At 39.3% G+C, this 18261-nt stretch overlaps 1 protein-coding gene across 2 annotated transcripts in view; it reads left to right on the forward strand.

Moving 5' to 3' along the window:
- The window catches only part of LOC126463595 (pre-mRNA-processing factor 39), a 102150-nt gene that overhangs the window by 24982 nt on the left and 58907 nt on the right, over positions 1-18261 (forward strand). For both annotated transcript variants that reach the window (XM_050096170.1, XM_050096172.1), the window contains exon 5: positions 2156-2384. In XM_050096170.1, coding sequence (XP_049952127.1) covers positions 2156-2384 — 229 coding nt within the window. The remainder of the gene's footprint in view (positions 1-2155; positions 2385-18261) is intronic.

Raw genomic sequence — 18261 nt, forward strand, 5'->3', positions numbered from 1 at the left:
ATGGCATTATGCCATAATAAAGAGCCAAACATGAGATAATACAGTACTGGTACTCAAGAAAATTTACATCCGAATCTGGACATACGATTGTGCACGTTAAGCCGAATTATACATTTTACTATAGTTCACGAAATTCCGATGCTCCTGAAGTATCCTTTGATGTTTTGTTTCTTTTATGACATAATGCAAGATCTTTTAATATTTTACACGTATGAACATGTGGGCTTTCTGCGTCATCGTAGCTGCGCAGGCGCAGTGACGTCTGTTATCTGGCGCTCTCTGGCAACTGCTGAAACGAACCAATTTCTGACAGGTCACAGGAAAATTTTGCGAATGGTGGTTTGAAAAGTGTTACTTTCAAAGTAAATTTCCTTTTACGCAAGATGAACTATGTGCGAGAATGTACGATGAATTTCTTAAATCACAGTGTGTTTGACTCTAATTTAAAAATCAGCTCTTTGAGGACGACCATCTAGAAGAATTTCGAGCCCAGCAGATCAGACATTTACGTCATTATTAAAAATTTTACTGGCACATTTGTGTGATGTATCTGAAAATGTAACACGCCCAAAATGATCAACATTATATGTGGAAGCTTAGCTTCTCTTGCAGCTTATTAATCTTCGAGACCAATATTATTTGTGAAAGCTTTGTTTTTCTTCTAGCAAAACTATGTATATTAATTTAAACCATTAAATTTTCTTTTTGTGCTATTGGTTGACTACACTACGTGTCCTGTGCTGTCATCAGCTGCTGAGACCACGTGACATGAGCTATGACTGGCTTACAAAAGCGCATCGCAATCTCGATTTCATTGCTTCGAAAAGTAACATGCAGTGTTTGGTGGAATTCGAATTTATACCTCCGTAAAACGAAGACATGCAGCATACGTGTTGCTGCACATCAAAGATCTTTCGAAAACGTGTTCCCCCCCCCCCCCCCCCCCCCCCCCCCCCCCAGGGTTTCGTTTTCTAAAGTGCCGGCAAATTCTACATCTGTGTAGAAAACCATAAACATTCTAAGGATTGATAAGTTTTACAGTGCCGAGGAGAAGTATACTGTCATTTAACACGGAAAAGGTGTATTTTCATCCGGGAGAAAGTGTATTTTCAACCGGGAAATCCGGGAATTTTTTTCCTTGTCCACGTATACACCCTGTCTAAGTGTTGTCAATAAAATGCAGTTTTTTGCTCATTTTTAACAAACATCATTTTCTGTGTGATGGTTCAAATTTAATTTGTTCGTAACCGTAAGCCCTATGTATTTAGTTTAATCAACAGTGTATAATTTTTGTTTGTTTGTCATGTAACCAAAATTAATGGAGTATTTTTAGTTTTCATATTGGGTATGTCTCACTATTCATTTATTATTCACGTCAGTGGCCACTTTTTGCACCACGCAGACAACTTTTCTGCATCATTTTTTAATTCATATTGATCATCTGATGACTTTTCTAGATGGTAAATGACAGCATCATGTGCTGACAATCTAAGACGGCTGCTCACATTGTGTGTCAAATTGTTCGTATAGATTAGGAGTGTGGAGGGCCTGTAAAAGTTTCTTGGAGAACATCATCTATCACTTACGTTTCACTCAGTCATTTCCTGTAAGCTGCTATGAACTGTGTCCCTTCTGACAAGAAATCACAAACTGACTTGCCCAAATGAGACGATCCTCCATAGGTGTGCAGTTTCACTGGAAGCCATTTCGTGTGAAAATTATAAAAAGCCTTGTGGAAATCTAGGAAGTTGAAATCAACTTTTGAGACATCATGTTTATAGAACTTATTACATTGTGTAAGTAAAGGCTAGTTGTGTTTCACAAGAGTAATTTTGTCTGAATCTATTCTGACTGCTGATGGACATTTTCTTAGTGACATTCTATAACATTCAGACACAGTTATGTTCAAAAATTGTGATGATGGCAGTAACATGACTTGTAATTCTATGGGTTACTTCTACCACCCCCCCCCCCCCCCCCCCTCTCCCGCCCCCTTCATCTGGTGTGCCCTGTACATCTTGGTGTGACCTGGAGGACTTTCCAGTCCTTGGCTATGGATTTTTCATTAAATGAGCAGTTGCATGTGATGGTTCAATATCAGATTATCAAATATAATGTGTTACTGGTCTCATAAAATGTGCTTATGACATTACAGAGTAAATTCCCTGCTGAGCCTGACACTGAAATGGTTTCCGAAGATGAACTACCAAACGAGACTTCAAAAGAACCTTTAGAGACAGAAGCGGTCTCTGATGAAGAGCTGCCAGAACCAACAGTCACCACAGACCTACCAGAGACTGAAGCTGTCTCAGAGGATGAATTTCCCCCAGAGAAAACAGAACGCAAAAGAAAAATAGAAACAAATAAGAAAATTGATGGTTCAGGTTTGTTCTCGAGTTTCACATATATGTTGTATTATGGTTGACTATGAATTTACACATTCCATTTTCACTCTTATTACTCAGTATTTTGGCTCCATTATTAGAAGCTAAAATGATGCCAGTGAGAAGCACTTTTTTATATATACTTCAGAAGTAATGCTGATTTACTCGTCTTTTAGACAATGTGAACTAATTACATTGAGTCAAGTAGACATCTAATACTTCAAATCACATAAGATTTTTAACCAATCTAACTCCACTTCCTAAATGAAGAGTAAATGAGCTTCACTTTTGCAGTAAATATAAGGAGCACTTGTTTGGATACATTTGATGTCTTACTACACTAGCACTTCTTTTTGTGATAAATCACAGCACTAATTTTGTTTTCATTATCACAGCTGTAAGGATTGTTGACTGTAAAACTTGACTGAGTGTTAATACAGGATGTATACGACCCGGGACAATTGGGAGATCCGGGAAAAAACCCGAGAATTTTTCCAACGTGGAAAAACTCGGGAATTTTTTAGAATTCTGGGGATTTTTTTATTGTTTTAGTTTTCAGTTAAATTTTTGTAACTTCGCCTGGTAAGAAACAATACTCTAAGAAAGAGTACTACTGTATCTTGCTGCTGCAGAATAATATTGCAACAATAAAATACAAACGAGAGAGAGAGAGAGAGAGAGAGAGAGAGAGAGAGAGAGACTAAAATAAAACTTAAGTTGCAAAGGAAATGCACCATATACAAGAACAACTGTCTGCTAACAGCAAAATGTGTCAAAGGATTTAGAAAGACAATGCAATGTTTCACAACAACAAATTTCATCTGATGAGCATGACGCCAAAACTGTTTACATCAGATTCGTTTGAGCGGTTGCAAGCGAGCTTATGCGCTTGTGCAGTTGAGTCTCGTATGAGTAGTACTTTCTCCCGCTTCTGGCTGCATAAGTGTTGCGACAGTTAGCTGTATAAGCAATAGCAGCAAGCAGCCAGATGCTTTCTGAAAAACTTAAGCTGCCAGATCCATGTATGCGCAACAGGCTCGGAACTAGGGGGTGGGGACAAACCGGGGTATCTGCCCGCGGTGGCAGTTTGGGGGGGGGGGGGGGGGGGTGCGTCAAATTCATATTATCGAGGAAAAGGCCTTGTTTCACAAAGCGCCTAGCATCCAGTGCACGTTGGTCTATCAATTACTCATATGATTTTGAGCTCATCCCTGTTGGTTTTTGAACATTTTTGATCAAATTCTAAGTTGATTTCTAAATGAATCGTAAATTGATTTTTAATGTGTGCATAGTGTGCGTGATATCTCTGCCAGGGGAATCCCCGTCGCATCTATAAATAAACTTTCCTGTAGACAGAATGGACGGGTATATACGAGCCGAGCAAATAAAGCAGAAAGGGTGTATGACAATCGCTGTTTATGTGGTTGAAAGGGTTTGCAAGTTATCAGCATTGTTGTAATTACTAGCGAATTCCATAGATTCAGGCTACAAGAGCGGAAATAAACGACGAACAGGAATAACAGGCAACAAAGATTACGTATTGTCTTCTCCGTCTAACCAAGAAAACGAAATTTTGGCAAAAACTTTTTGGCCAGACCGCTATACTACTGAGGGCCAGTTATACAGTCCCTGGCTAGCAGCCGCGAAAGTTCTATTCTGGGGGTAGCACGGAAAACGCATTGTACGAACATGTAATAACTCCGAACTGTAGAATAAATGTGGGATAACTAAACCGGTGATTGTGGCAAGGTTAGTGAAGTTAACCAGAGAATAAATTTGACACTGACAGGAATAGTTACAGAATTAGTGCTGACAAGATTGTTTGTTAGAATGAGGAAGGAGAAGAAACGGGGCTCACACAAATTACGGAAGAATACGATGATTCCAAATTTATGTAAAAATTTCATACTACTACTTCTTGATCTCATGCTTCAGAAGCTAGAGAGTATGAATGAAATGTGAAGCTTTCCTAACATAAAACTTTTTGCTTGTAGTAGGCTTAATAGGCATTTGATATTGGTACTTCATGAATTATATTCTGTTGTGTTATAAAAATGACCATTTGTGCCAAAACAGTCTCGTTTATTTGGTGTGTATAGTAATTGCTGCAATATTAGGTGTGCCTATTTTGTTTTGTCTAGCAGACAGTGACAAAATACACGTAATCAGATTGAGAAACCACACCAGCCTTGAGTACTGTTTGTATTAACAGCTTTTTCTAGTATTAAACAAAGACATTTTGGTTTTCATGTAGCAAAACGTTGACGAACTACATTCTTTTCCAGAAAGGAAAGTATGCCATACAAAGCTGTGGCAAGATTAGAGAGAAAAAGAAGCTAGGACTTAAGGATTGGAGAAATGTGTACTGTCTTGCTTGTCTCTTGTCTTTATTCGTTTTATGTATCCTGTATTTAATTTTATGTCACACAAAACAGCAAGTTATTAGCTAATAGGCAGTAAAGACTGCAAATTTTCTGAAGATTTCTTGTTCTGCCAGTTACAAATAATCCCAGCCAGTATTAATTGCAAGATTTTTAAAGAGGACAGGATGTCAAACTGGCAGACTGGGTGCAGGAGAGGCACCACAGGACATTTTAATTTCCACTGGCCTGAATATATTTTGATGGAACCCATTACAAAATATTACACATTTGAATTCCACAGAGCAAAATACAGAGACGTGCAATGGAAGAATGCTGTATGAAGAGGCGTGGCACTGCATTTCGGCACATAGACCAAATAACATGTCTTACGTTCCCTCAAACGTTTGTTTTATGTATCAGACTGTTCAGAAAGATGTGCTCCACAAAATGAAAATCTATTTTCATCTGGGAGAAAGTGTATTTTTAACCAGGAAACTCGGGAAAAATCCGGGAATTTTTTTTCCTCGTCCACGAATACACCCTGTAATAGTTCTTGTTTTTTGAGTTTCTTTGGATGTCAGGATTCAGTTGCCAGCCAGTATAAACAGGTAATATGATGTTAAATTTAAGTTAATGTTTAGTAATGAGGTGAACCCAAACCTCATTGATAAAATTTTACCAGTTGTTAAGGGAAATTTTTGAATGTTTCGATATCGTTGATCTATAGCCTCCAATGACGCCATTACATAGTAATAATGTAGTTGGTTTATTCTGTTTGTTACTCCATTTTTATGTGAAAATACCTTCACAGCAATGAAAAATCTATACGCACAACCACTGAAATATAAAACACAAAATAGTTCCTGTAGGAGCCATCATACATATGCAGAAGCACTGGGATGTGATTGCCATCATTGTGGCAGTAGTTCAGTATAGTGTTGTTGTGCTGCTGCTCCATTTCATTCATTGAACACACAAATGAGCTGTGTGTGACTGTTAACATATAACTAATGCTGTCAGAAAAACAAACCTGCAGCAGAACTAGGTAGTACTGAAAGAAAGCTTAAGGCTGAAAGGTAAAATGGACATTAGCATTGTGAGTAGCAAGTACAGTTACTGAGAGGAACAAGTTCATTTCCAAACAACACAAACAGCACGTTCTGTTGGTTTTGCTGTTGTGCAGATATTTTCAGTACAATACAAAGATAATTGGGGCTAATAATTTAGGTAGAATCCTATTACTTAGTAACAAGACACTCAAAACAGAGGGCTTTGTACAAAAATACTCAAAGCATAGTTTAACAACTTAACTGTTGTGGAGCCATCATACAATTGAAGAATTTTCTGGAAGAAAGGTTCCCCTGCAGTGTTGGGGGCTAGAATAGAATTGCGATAATTTCTTGCCTGTTTTATGAGGCAACAAATAGGAGTCGTCTTATTTGGTAGTATTTTTACCTTGGTGTTTTGACTGTTCTTTGGACTTCTTGAAGATTTTCCCTTTAATGCCCCCCCCCCCCCCCTCCCGGGTCACCTGTTCTGGCTTTTTAAATTTTGGTCCCTATTTTGGATTTGACCTCCGCTTTCCAACTTTTACAGAAGTGCGGGTCATTTGGGGAAGGCTGCGGGCCAAAGGAAAGTGCGGTCCTCTTCACCCCTGTAAGATAAAATGGGAAAACTTCACAGAAACAGTCTTACAGGGATAGGAAGGATAAGCAGAAATATAAACTATTTTCTGATGCTTCAGATGTTCCGTTATCCACCTCTGCAGAGGTTTAGCTTATGCACTCTGACAGTGGATTACATAATCAGGTGTTGACTACCACTTGGTAGCGAAGTAATCACAATCATCTTTGCCATTTGCCACTTTCTCAGATCTGACTTGAATGCTCCTTGAGTGTCTAAGTGCTGTTATCGCCATCTGACAGAACTCCATCATTTAATGGCTACTTACTCTGTGATTTGTGTAGTACTAAAGGAAACAACGTTTATGGACACACCTCTCCCTGCTCTGAGAAACTACAAACCCTGCTCTAATAGGAGTGTTAATGTTGAGTGTGTACGATGGGGTCTGTACAGTCACATGCTCTGATACTTCCAATGAGGAGGTGCCCCTTACCTCTGCAGTAGAGACTGGCCGTTGGAACCTTTCAGTTCAGATGGCAATATGTAATGTTTATCTACCTCCAGATTGACTTATCGAATATCATGAACTGTTAGATTTAGTGGGACAGCTCTATATCCACTTCCTCTTCCTGGGGGACTGTAATGCCCATAATCCTCTGTGGGGTGATGACAATGTCTCGCAGAGGTCGAGTACTAGAACACCTCCTTTCAGAATGGGAAGTGTTCCTGCTGAACACTGGAGCTGCATCACATTCCAGTGTGGCCCACAGAACATACTCATCTGTTGATCTCACAGTTTACAGCCCAAGTATCATACCCATGATTCATTGATGCATCCATGACGACCTTTGTGACAGTGACCATTTTGCTGTTGTTCTCTCCCTCTCGACTCAGACATCTGGAACATGCTCCATGTTGGTCACTTAGGAAAGCTGACTGGCAGGCTCTCTCCTCTACAGCCACATTTGTAGCCAGTCATGTGACTGATATCGACAAAGTGGAACGGGATACTACTATTCATGCTGCAGGAGCAACGATACTTCACTCTCCGGCTCATCCCGCCATTGCCATGGTTGTCTGAAGATACAGCCATAGCTATCATGGAATGCCGCAGGGTGTTCCAGCGGCACAAGCTCCACCTGTTTATGAATAATTTAATAGTGTTCAATAGAGTCTGGCAGAAAACTCGGTTGTTAATAAAGAAAAGGAAGCAGGATTGTTGGGAGCAATATCTGTCGTCTGTGATCCCATATCCCATTGTACCAAGTATGGACTAAAAGTCCACCCACATTTGCGACCATCCACGGCGGTTCCTGGCACCCCTGTCAGTGGAATGATCTGCACTGATCCCATGGTACTTGCCGAATGTTTTGCGGCACACTTTGCTGAAAGTGTCCACTTGCAGTAATTCACATCCTCATTTCCCGAACTGGAAACACCTTACTTAGTGCTGCCTGGTATCCTTCCATGCATGTGGCTCTCTGTCATGCAACATTGCTTTTAGTTCATGGGAGCTTCACAGTTCTTTGTCAGTGTCGAGATACATCGCTTGGAACTGACAAAATCTGACACTGAAAAATGGATGGGTAAGACAATGAAAGACGTAGAAAACTAAATTGGAGTGAAGAAAGTAGTAGTTACTGTGTAGAAATTCAGAGACAGAACATATTAATGTAAATTAAGGCCAGGTGGGTGGCGAAAAACCAAGGACATGTTGTAGCACTAGCTCTCACCTGCGGAGTTCTGAGAAACTGGTGTGTTGAGGAAGAATGCAAATGGTAAATGTGATGAAACAGGCACAGAGGTCACGATTGTCATGCTGTAGAGCATGCTCTGCAACTGTATATTAAGTGTTACCAGTATACACCCTCCAACTATACCATTCATCCTAATTTATAATTTGGTGGTAGTTATGCTGGTGTAAAAGGCTGAACAGTGTTTACATAACAGCTGGTATATGACATGTTGTTTCGCAGGTGGCTTTTCCTTTGATAGTACATGTTTTGCCAATTACAGGGCTGCTATAGGTGGTGGTGAGAGGGTGCATAGGGAGATTTCATCAAAAATTGTTTTCATTATTATATTTTCATAATACTAGATATTTTAACTGAGTTCAAAAAATATTTCTGATAAAAATTGATTGGCTATTTTCTCATAACTCAGCATGTTACAGTGAGCAAATATTTTTTCATCAGATGTTATTTTTACCCTAAAAACATTAGTTCATAACAGCAATATTATTCTTAATAATACCTACAACCAGGAAATCCTCAGCAACATGCAAAAATAAAGTAGCAGAAAGTAAATTGATAACAAAACACAATTATAAAAATAAAATACCACTGTTTTGTCCTCTGATCCACACATTATGGAGGACAGTACCTCTGGCATAATTTCTAGTTACTGAAGGACCTCTTCTTCTTGCCCTACGTGAATGTCTATTTTCAAAATGTCTGGTTGCTGGGGACTATATTCAAGGATATTGTGTAAGCACGAACTACTTCCATTATCGATGTGCTTAAATAAATCCCTGATAATACTGCCCTTTTTCTAGCTTCAGTGGATTAAACACCACTGTTGGTAGACTGAGTTTTTCAACACTCCATTACTTCATTTCTGTTCACAAAGTCAGAATAGTTTGTGGACCTTTGTACACTAGTGAACCTAGTACAGAATCATCTGTTTTTTATTTCAGAATAAAATACTTCTGAATTTTAAACAGGTCTCTTGGCAATAGATTTCTTGAAGACATGTTTCTCAAGACCTTTTTCCTTTTGCTTCTGTCCTTAAGAACAGTAAAAGGCGTGGACTTCTGCACATCGCCATCACTGGTAAATAGGGCATTGCAGTGGGAATGTTTTGTCTTTCTTCCTTTTGCTTTAATCAGACTTCAGTTCCTTTCATATTGCCCAAAAGAATGTTCTTGACTTGGGAAAAGACAACTAACATCATCATGAGAAGGAAAGTTGCTACTGACGATATAGCAGAGATGCTGAGTTGCAGATAGGCACAACAAAAAGACTGTAACAAAGTAAGATTTAGGCCATTAATGCCTTCGTCAACAAAAGACCGCTCCCTCACAACCCCCCCCCCCCCCCCCCCCCCCCACACACACACACACACACACACACTCTCCCTCTCTGCCCCCCCCCCCCCCCCCCCGCTCTGCCCCCCCTCGTGACTGCAGTTTCAGGCAACTGAAACCACACTGCGAGCAGCAGCAGCAGCCTCATCATGCATGATCGGAGTGGCGATTGGGTGTTGGTAAGGAAGAGGCTGGGGTGGGGAGGGGGAAGGATAGTATTGTGGGGGTGGCCGGACGGTGGGACTTCGGGAGGTGGTGGGAGACTGGAAAGGCCACAGAGGAGCATTCCCCTAGTAACTCAATACCACCCAGGACTGGAACAACTGAATTACATTCTCTGCCAGGGTTTCGATTACCTCTCGTTTCCTGCAATTGAAATGTCCTGCCCACCATCCTTCCCACCCCTCCAGCAGTGGTATTCCATCGTCCACCAAATCTATGCAATATCCTCATTCATCCTTACACAACCCCTGCTCCCAATCCCTTACTTCATGGTTCATACGCCTGTAATAGACGTAGATGCTGTCCCATACAACCTCATCTACATGAAGAGTCTTTCTTGAGTATAAGGTATGTTTTAGAATCCCTTTTGTGATTTAAGTACTTTGCTACGAAAGGGTCTTTTTTATCGGCTTAGTTTTTTATCATCAGAAACTGTGCAAAGTCACAGACATGTTTTGGTTTTTATGAAGCTGTAGTCACAGTGTAGCTTAAAATAGGTTCCATAACTCATTTTAAGCTTTTCAGCTGTACAGTGGAATCTTGTTAATATGTTCCTCATTACTGCGTTTTCCTGCACTGTACGTCCCTCTCCCAATTGCATTAAACACATATTAACGTGTCTCATTTATACATTTCCCCTCCCCACTTAGTGTGTTCAAATTTAATCTCTCCCACCCCCCCCTTTCCAGCAACTGTGCCCACCATAAGCTATGGTAGAAATAACCAATTTAACACATGGAAGTGTAGTATAGTACAGTACTGTTGTTCTTGTGTGTTGGCAGTAGCTCCAATGACTTTCAACCTGTCAAGTGTTGATCAGAAGCAGGAGCAATATTGTAACAGCCAACATAAATGATAAATCACATGTAACTCAGTTGCTATATAATCATGTGTACTACAACATGACTTAAGTGTCTGATTAAATCTCAGTGGACGATTTTCTTTTTTGTGTCAAAAAGTGTACAGATATGCCATGGATAAGAAGGTAGTGAGGCAGTCAATAATGAAGAAAAGTGGAACAGTATTCAGGATGTGGACAAAAATCCACATGTTGATATTGCGCAAAAACTGAACATTCCTCCGTTGACAATAAACATGATAATGAGAAAGCGAAAAATATTTGAAGCTGCATGCGTGGAAGGAGGAAACGGCAAACAAGAATGTGTGTATGATTGTCAGATTTCAAAAATTTAAAATGTCGTACTGAAATGATTTAAGCAAGCTCGCACAGCGAACATTCCAGTTGATGGTATTGTGCATCCAATGGTTGGATCAGCAGGTTTAAGAGCCAACACAGTTCGATGTATAAATCTGTTTTGAGGTGGGGCTGCAAGTTTTAATATTGAAATTGTTGAGTTATGGTAAAATACTCTTCCATCTATCATTGAGTGGTACAGTTTAAATGGAACTTGTAATGCTGATTAAATGGGACTTTTTTTTTTACATCTTCTGCCTGACAAAACCACTGAGTTCAGAGGAGAGAAATGCCATGGCAGAAGATTTGGCGCAGAAAGGCTGACTGTTCTGTCATGTTCCACATTGTTAACGTAAAAAATCCCCGAGATTTCAGAAATACAAATGTGGACATTCCTGCTGCAAATATGCATCTGATAGGATCAAGCATGATTGACAAGAAGTTTATTTGAAAAATATTTGTGTGCTTGGAGTGCAGGGTTGGGAGTCAGAAACGGGTAAATAATCATTTTTTATTGATTAATGTGGCACATTCTTGAGATACGTTGTATCTTTGTAATGCAAATGTAGGGTTTTTTCTTGCCAGTTGTACAAGCCACCTTCAGGCTTCTGACCTAGACATTATAAAAGGCATGAAACAAAAATACAGAAAAATACTTGTACAGAAGAGGCTGGCCAGTCTTCATGATGCAAGAAAAGTGACGATAATGGATGTTACGCACTTTGTGAGAAATATGTGGGATTCCATGTGAGAAAGCACAATATCAAACTGTCTTCAGATGGCTGACTTTAATTGAACCGAGAGAGATCTCATCGGAAAACACTGAAATTGCAGAAGAAAACATCATGTCAGAAAACAATGGAATTGCAGCTGAACAGCGGCAGCAAATAATGGGGCAAGATGAAAATACCACATGCCTTAGCTTCGATGCTTATATTGGTGTGATTGTGTCGCCATCTGTCAGTCCAGGACAGTTGATAGTGTTGCAGGAGCAGATGGCAGAGAAACTGAGAGAAGATGAGGATGAAACATAATCTTCTTCAGTTCGTACAATGTCGAAAACCATTGAAGCTGTGGACACAATTAAACATTATCTGTTAAACTTTGAAGTTGATGAAGTGTTGAATGTGTTAACAAAGATGGTCAGTATGATATTAAAATTGGGACAGGAGAAACAAGAAACAATTGAAATGTCCTTCAAGAAGAAAGACAGAACTATGCAGTGTAGTGTCGTTAGAACATGTAAAATATACCAACAGTTTTAGCAGTGACAATAAATATTATCAGCAATGGTTCACAAATGGGGAATAAGCAAAATGAATGATGTTCCTTTTTATTAATGACATCTGTTTAAACTCTGCCTTGCTTTGTGAATCAATAAAATCATCACATGCCAGGTTCATAGTTTTCTGTATTAACCAGTTACTTTATTTGTACATAATGTTATGATTTACGAGTTACATACGAGTATTGGTGGTGTTATCTGCATTAAAATTGAAATTGGATGTTAATCACATTAACATTTAGTGTGTACACAGGTACATAGTCACGTATAAGAAAAACTCGAATTGAAATCAAATGTTTATATCTGAGTCTTTTAGGTGTGTTCTTAAAATAGGGGTTCATATTTTGGAGACTAGAGGCAGTACCCCTACATCACGTAATGTACCTCCATTCCATTTGGCTGTTGGCTTAAGTGTACATGTCTAGCAGCTTGGATGTTGCCAGTGTTGCTATATTTAAAATGTTTTTGCATATGATATACTAATGCATAATTTTGAGTTCCTGGATGTGATATTCTGAATTTATTCTCAAAAAGGTGTATTTAGAACTAGAATTTGATAGAGCATGTCAGGAAGTGTGGTGTTAAAAGATCGCATATTACCCGAAAAGAGCTGCTTTTAATTACATATTTTCCATGCCGAAAAAATAAATTTGTTACCGAATTAGTTGTTTTTCGGTAGTGCATTTTCACACTTATTACATGCAAAATCTGTGATCCTTCCAAAACACACTAACAAGATTCTGCTGTAGTTTCAAGACTCCCTTTGAGAAAAGCTCATTCAGTGATGTAATATTCAAAGTTGGAGTTTCATAATATCTCGGACAATGTGTTCGCAGTAATGACTGTATCAACTGTGATTTTGTGAGGGCAATTATCGTGTGTGTCCCTTCTCTCCCAAAACAAATCATTAACATTCCCTCTGCAGACCCTCCCCCCAGTATAGGCTTGATCTGTAAGCATGACTTCATTACGTTTAGAATGTGAATGATCACTTGAAATAAACTGTGTGTTACACATCTAAGCAATCTTTGGAACAAACCTACATCTCAATCTCTTGCTTCAAGTTTCAACATTTCAGTCATGAGGTACAGACCAAACAACTGCATGCATCTTCCTTTGCATTTTCAGTGCCTTGACAAACAGAATTTGCTGTGCACTGGAATGTGTAGTAACCTTCTAAATACAGGGTGTTCCATTTATCTGATGACTGCCTGTGTGGTACTGGAGATGCCAGGCAGCAAGCGTTGTGTTGCCCAGCAATCGGACACCGTGTCGCCCATCTAATGCTGCGGTACGACAAAATTTAAAATATAAGCAAATAAATTTTGTACTCGCCCATGTCACACAATGAGATGCTGGAACTGTCTGCCATTATTTTTCAAGCATTTCTGACATCTACTCATGGAATGATTGATCACATGATTTCTCTCTGAGATATTGAATTAATTGATTCCCTGATGTAATCTTTGAGTTCCTTTATCGTGTGCGGATTTGATGTGTACCCTTTCCCCTTCAGTGCACCTCACAAATAAAAATTGCACAGAGCAGGACTTCCAGTGGGCCAGATATTGTTACTAACTGCCTTTTCATCAAACACATTGTAAATTGCATGCAAAGAAATATTGGCCATATGAGCCTTTGCTGAACCCTGCCGAAAAAATGCAAAGCTTCAGCTCAGTTCATTAAACGGTCACGCAATGTTCTGCATGTATCTTTCACTTGTAACTGTGTCATTAACAAAAAAAAAATATGAGCCCATTATTCTGTCACCACCAACTGCGCACCACACCCCTATTTTCTGATAGTGAAGGGTTTTCTCATGAAGCAAAACAGGTCTATCTGCACTCCAGTGTTGACAGTTTTGGGAAATATGTCCTTGTAAATCAAACCAAGCCTTGTCTGAAAACAAAAAATGAGGTAAGGATCAATTTCACTGCCATGCACTTGTGTTAAAACCCATTTGCAAAGCTTAACCCTGTGTGCAGGATCGCCAGGTTAAAGTTCTTGCACTACTGATACTTAATAGGGCCGTAGTCAAAGCAGCTTTGCACCTCTTTGTACAGAAGTGCACAGTACAGTGAAACCCCACTTTTACACATTTCAAGGGACTTCAAACAAATTGTGTAAAATGCAAGAAAATGTAAAATGTGGGAAATAATGTTTTAAGCTATAAAAGTTACTTGTGGGCTACCCCTCTTGCATTTTTGCGCTTGATGTATGACATGTACATAACAGGCGTCAACACTCGTCATTGTCTTATTTATTATCTAATAAAGGTCTATTATCTAATAAGAACCGCTGATGTAACTGGAACTGGTAACTATTTGGGAAGTAGGAACGTTTGGCTCAATTACATACATCATAATTGATGTTTTGTAAAGCATGCTGCTGTCATTCATTATTTAAGTAATGAAATACTGCACTAGTTTGCATAGTGTGACATGTTTCAAGAATTTTTTTCTCGTTGTCAAGTGCAAATATGTACGTAAGTATTTTGTGTGGTGTTCCAATGTGTGTTAGCCTGCATCTCTTGCACTGTAGTTGTCTTTTTTAGGTTATCAGGTACTGTGCCTCCTCAGTAATGTCTCAAACCACACACACGCAAACTACTCTCACATTGTTTGTTTGTGTAACATCACAAAAAGAAATATGTACCTAAATACTGCACTTGACAACGAGAATAAATTCTCGAAACACGTTTTGTTCAAGAAAAATACGTAACCAGCAGTGTGTTTAAACTAAAATCATTTGAGCAACGCAAAGTGAATGATGTTGTCTACTAGCGAAGTGGTCATAAGCCAAAACGCACTAAATATGGCATGATAAAGGTGTCATGATGACAAGTCACGAAACTGCGTTTTCGCAGTAGACAATTTGAAAATGGTTGTGATTGGTCATGACATATTTATTCGAATGAACCTAGTTACTTCCATCAGCCACCATGCCAAATAGAGCTTGGCAGCGGCTGGAGATACAGCACGAATTGTTCAAACTTTACACGTTTACTGGTTCAAATTCGCTGAGTAGAGTGCCCTGTTAAAAAACACTTAACCATGTAATATTTGTAAACACTGCTTCATGACCAACATCATGCCAGCATAATTTTTTCTTCATGGAAAATTTTTTTCATAATGTGTAAATGGTGGGAAAATTATATGTTGATGCAAAATCGGATGCAAATTAGCATTGTGGACATAGGAAATTTGACGGGAGTTATAAGACATTGTAAACGGCAAGAAAATGTTAATTCTGCTAACATAAAAGCAGGGTTATACTGTACATGTTTGCTGCGAAAGACGTATAAGAGAATTTTCCAGGTGGCATGCGAAGTCATAAAGACGAGCTTCTGTGAGAGCTGTATGTCGTCGTTTGCGCTTCTTGCCTTGAGCACTTTGTTTCACGAAATTTGTTCACTAATTTGTGAAATGCACCACGACTCAGAACTCGAACACCTGGAGACTTCTGTTCAAACAATCTGTGAACAATACAAATGGACTCTGTATGCACATACAAATCGTAAATAAACACTCGTTGTGGAATTGAATTATTTGCTCTTGCCATTGTTACGTTCAGACTTCATTGTTACACTTGTCATGCCTGTTTCACTGCTCGAATGACACAGGCTGACAAGGCACATACGTCTGTACCACCTTCAGGATAAAACCTACAAAAAGGGGGAGGGGGCATAGTGCGGTCCCGTGGGACCCACTTGACTGGCTGGCCTGCAACACTCTGACCAGGCAATCATCAGATAAATGGAACGTACTGTATTTTCGCATACTACGTTATCTTTCTTTCTAGGAGGACACTTTGCAGTACCTGGTGTCTTCAGGATCTCCCACGTTCTACAAAGTTCTTAATTGTGCATCAACACAGATTACCTCTACATCTAGCTGATGAAGTAATGTTGCCCATCACCAACAGGTGGCTGAGTAGTACATTTTTATCTACAAAACTGCATCTAGCAAGTATTTGGTCAGATCACTGCCAGTGCAGATACATACAGTTTGCGAGTATGTTCTCGGGTTTCTGGATTTAGACTTGAAAATGGCATTTAAGACAAAATTAGTTATGTAACTAAAAGAAGTTCTTACTAAATGGTAAAACAAAGCTATCTGTCACTACTTCAACAGATGACGCAGGGCTAATATTATAGTGGAAGACAGATATATCTCAGTGATGTTGTGAGTAAACTAACAGTCATCTAATTAATATAAGGATTTAATGTAATAAATTCCTACACATATTGACAAATCTGATTTGGTGTCTCTTTATTCTGACACATGGAATCCTGTCAGTGACATAAATAGTAGTAACTGGCAATGAAAAGACCAGAATAAGTCATGCTGAGGGCACTGAAAGATAACTGCTTCTGTAGGAAGAATATGCCAGAACACCACAGTGGCCCTGTCATTAGTTTCCAGATGGTATATATCGATGATGATAGAGATGAGTTAGAAAGTTGTTGGGAACAGAAGACAAAATTGTTAAGGTCACAAGGTATTTTGTTGGCTCCATATTTTTAAAAAAAATCAGCACCTACTTCTTTCATACACTGTTTCGCAGTGTATAGTACAATTTCGTTGATCATGGTTAATGCACAGTACTTTCCAAACAGTTTGTAGATAATTTGAACATTTTAGGATGTATTGATCTTAAAAAGTGACACACAAAATTCTCTAAAATGCTTTTTCATATTCAGGTACCATGTTATTCAAAAAATCACATGTGAAGGAGACCACATTTTTACCACATATGTATGACTTCTTGGCTGAGATAATATATTCAGTTCCACATACGAAGTATTTTTGTTGTGGAAACTTCCTGGCAGATTAAAACTGTGTACCCGACCGAGACTCGAACTCGGGACCTTTGCCTTTCGCGGGCAAGTGCTCTACCAACTGAGCTACCGAAGCACGCCTCACGCCCGGTACTCACAGCTTTACTTCTGCCAGTACCTCGTCTCCTACCTTCCAAACTTTACAGAAGCTCTCCTGCGAACCTTGCAGAACTAGCACTCCTGAAAGAAAGGATATGCGGAGACATGGCTTAGCCACAGCTTGGGGGATGTTTCCAGAATGAGATTTTCACTCTGCAGCGGAGTGTGCGCTGATATGAAACTTCCTGGCAGATTAAAACTGTGTACCCGACCGAGAATCGAACTCGGGACCTTTGCCTTTCGCGGGCAAGTGCTCTACCAACTTTGTTGTTGTTTTGTTCTTCAGTCCTGAGACTGATTTGATGCAGCTCTCCATGCCACACTATACTTCACAAGCTTCTTCATCTCCCAGTACCTACCGAAACCTAATCCTTCTGAATCTGCTTAGTGTATTCATCTCTTGGTCTCCCTCTACAATTTTTACCCTCCATGCTGCCCTCCAATACTAAATTGGTGATCCCTTAATGCCTCAGAACATGTCCTACCAACTGATCCCTTCTTCTAGTCAAGATGTGCCACAAATTTCTCTTCTCCCCAATTCTATTCAATACCTCCTCATTAGTTGTGATCTACCCCTCTAATCTTCAGCTTTCTTCTGTAGCATCACATTTCGAAAGCTTCAATTCTCTTCTTGTCTAAACTATTTGTAGTCCCATGTTTCACTTCCATACATGGCTACACTCCATACAAATACTTTCAGAAACTACTTCCTGACAGTTAAAGCTATATTTGATGTTAACAAATTTCTCTCCTTCAGAAACGCTTTCCTTGCCATTGCCAGTCTACATTTTTATACCCTCTCTACTTCGGCCATCATCAGTTATTTTGCTCCCCAAATAGCAAAACTCCTTTACTAATTTAAGCGTCTCATTTCCTAATCTAATTCCCTCAGCATCACCTGACTTAATTCAACTACATTCCATTATTCTCGTTTTGCTTTTGTTGATGTTCATCTTATATCCTTCTTTCAAGACACTGTCCATTCCGTTCAGTTGCTCTTCCAAGTCCTCTGTTGTGTCTAACAGAATTACAATGTCATTGGTGAACCTCAAAATTTTTGTTTCTTCTCCATGGGTTTTAGTACCTACTCCGAATTTTTCTTTTGTTTCCTTTACTGCACATTGAACATCTATGAAAAGGATGAAAAAGCTTTTTGAATTTTCTG

The sequence above is a fragment of the Schistocerca serialis genome, chromosome 1 (genome assembly GCF_023864345.2).
Source record: "Schistocerca serialis cubense isolate TAMUIC-IGC-003099 chromosome 1, iqSchSeri2.2, whole genome shotgun sequence".
NCBI classification, from domain to species: Eukaryota; Metazoa; Arthropoda; class Insecta; order Orthoptera; family Acrididae; genus Schistocerca; species Schistocerca serialis.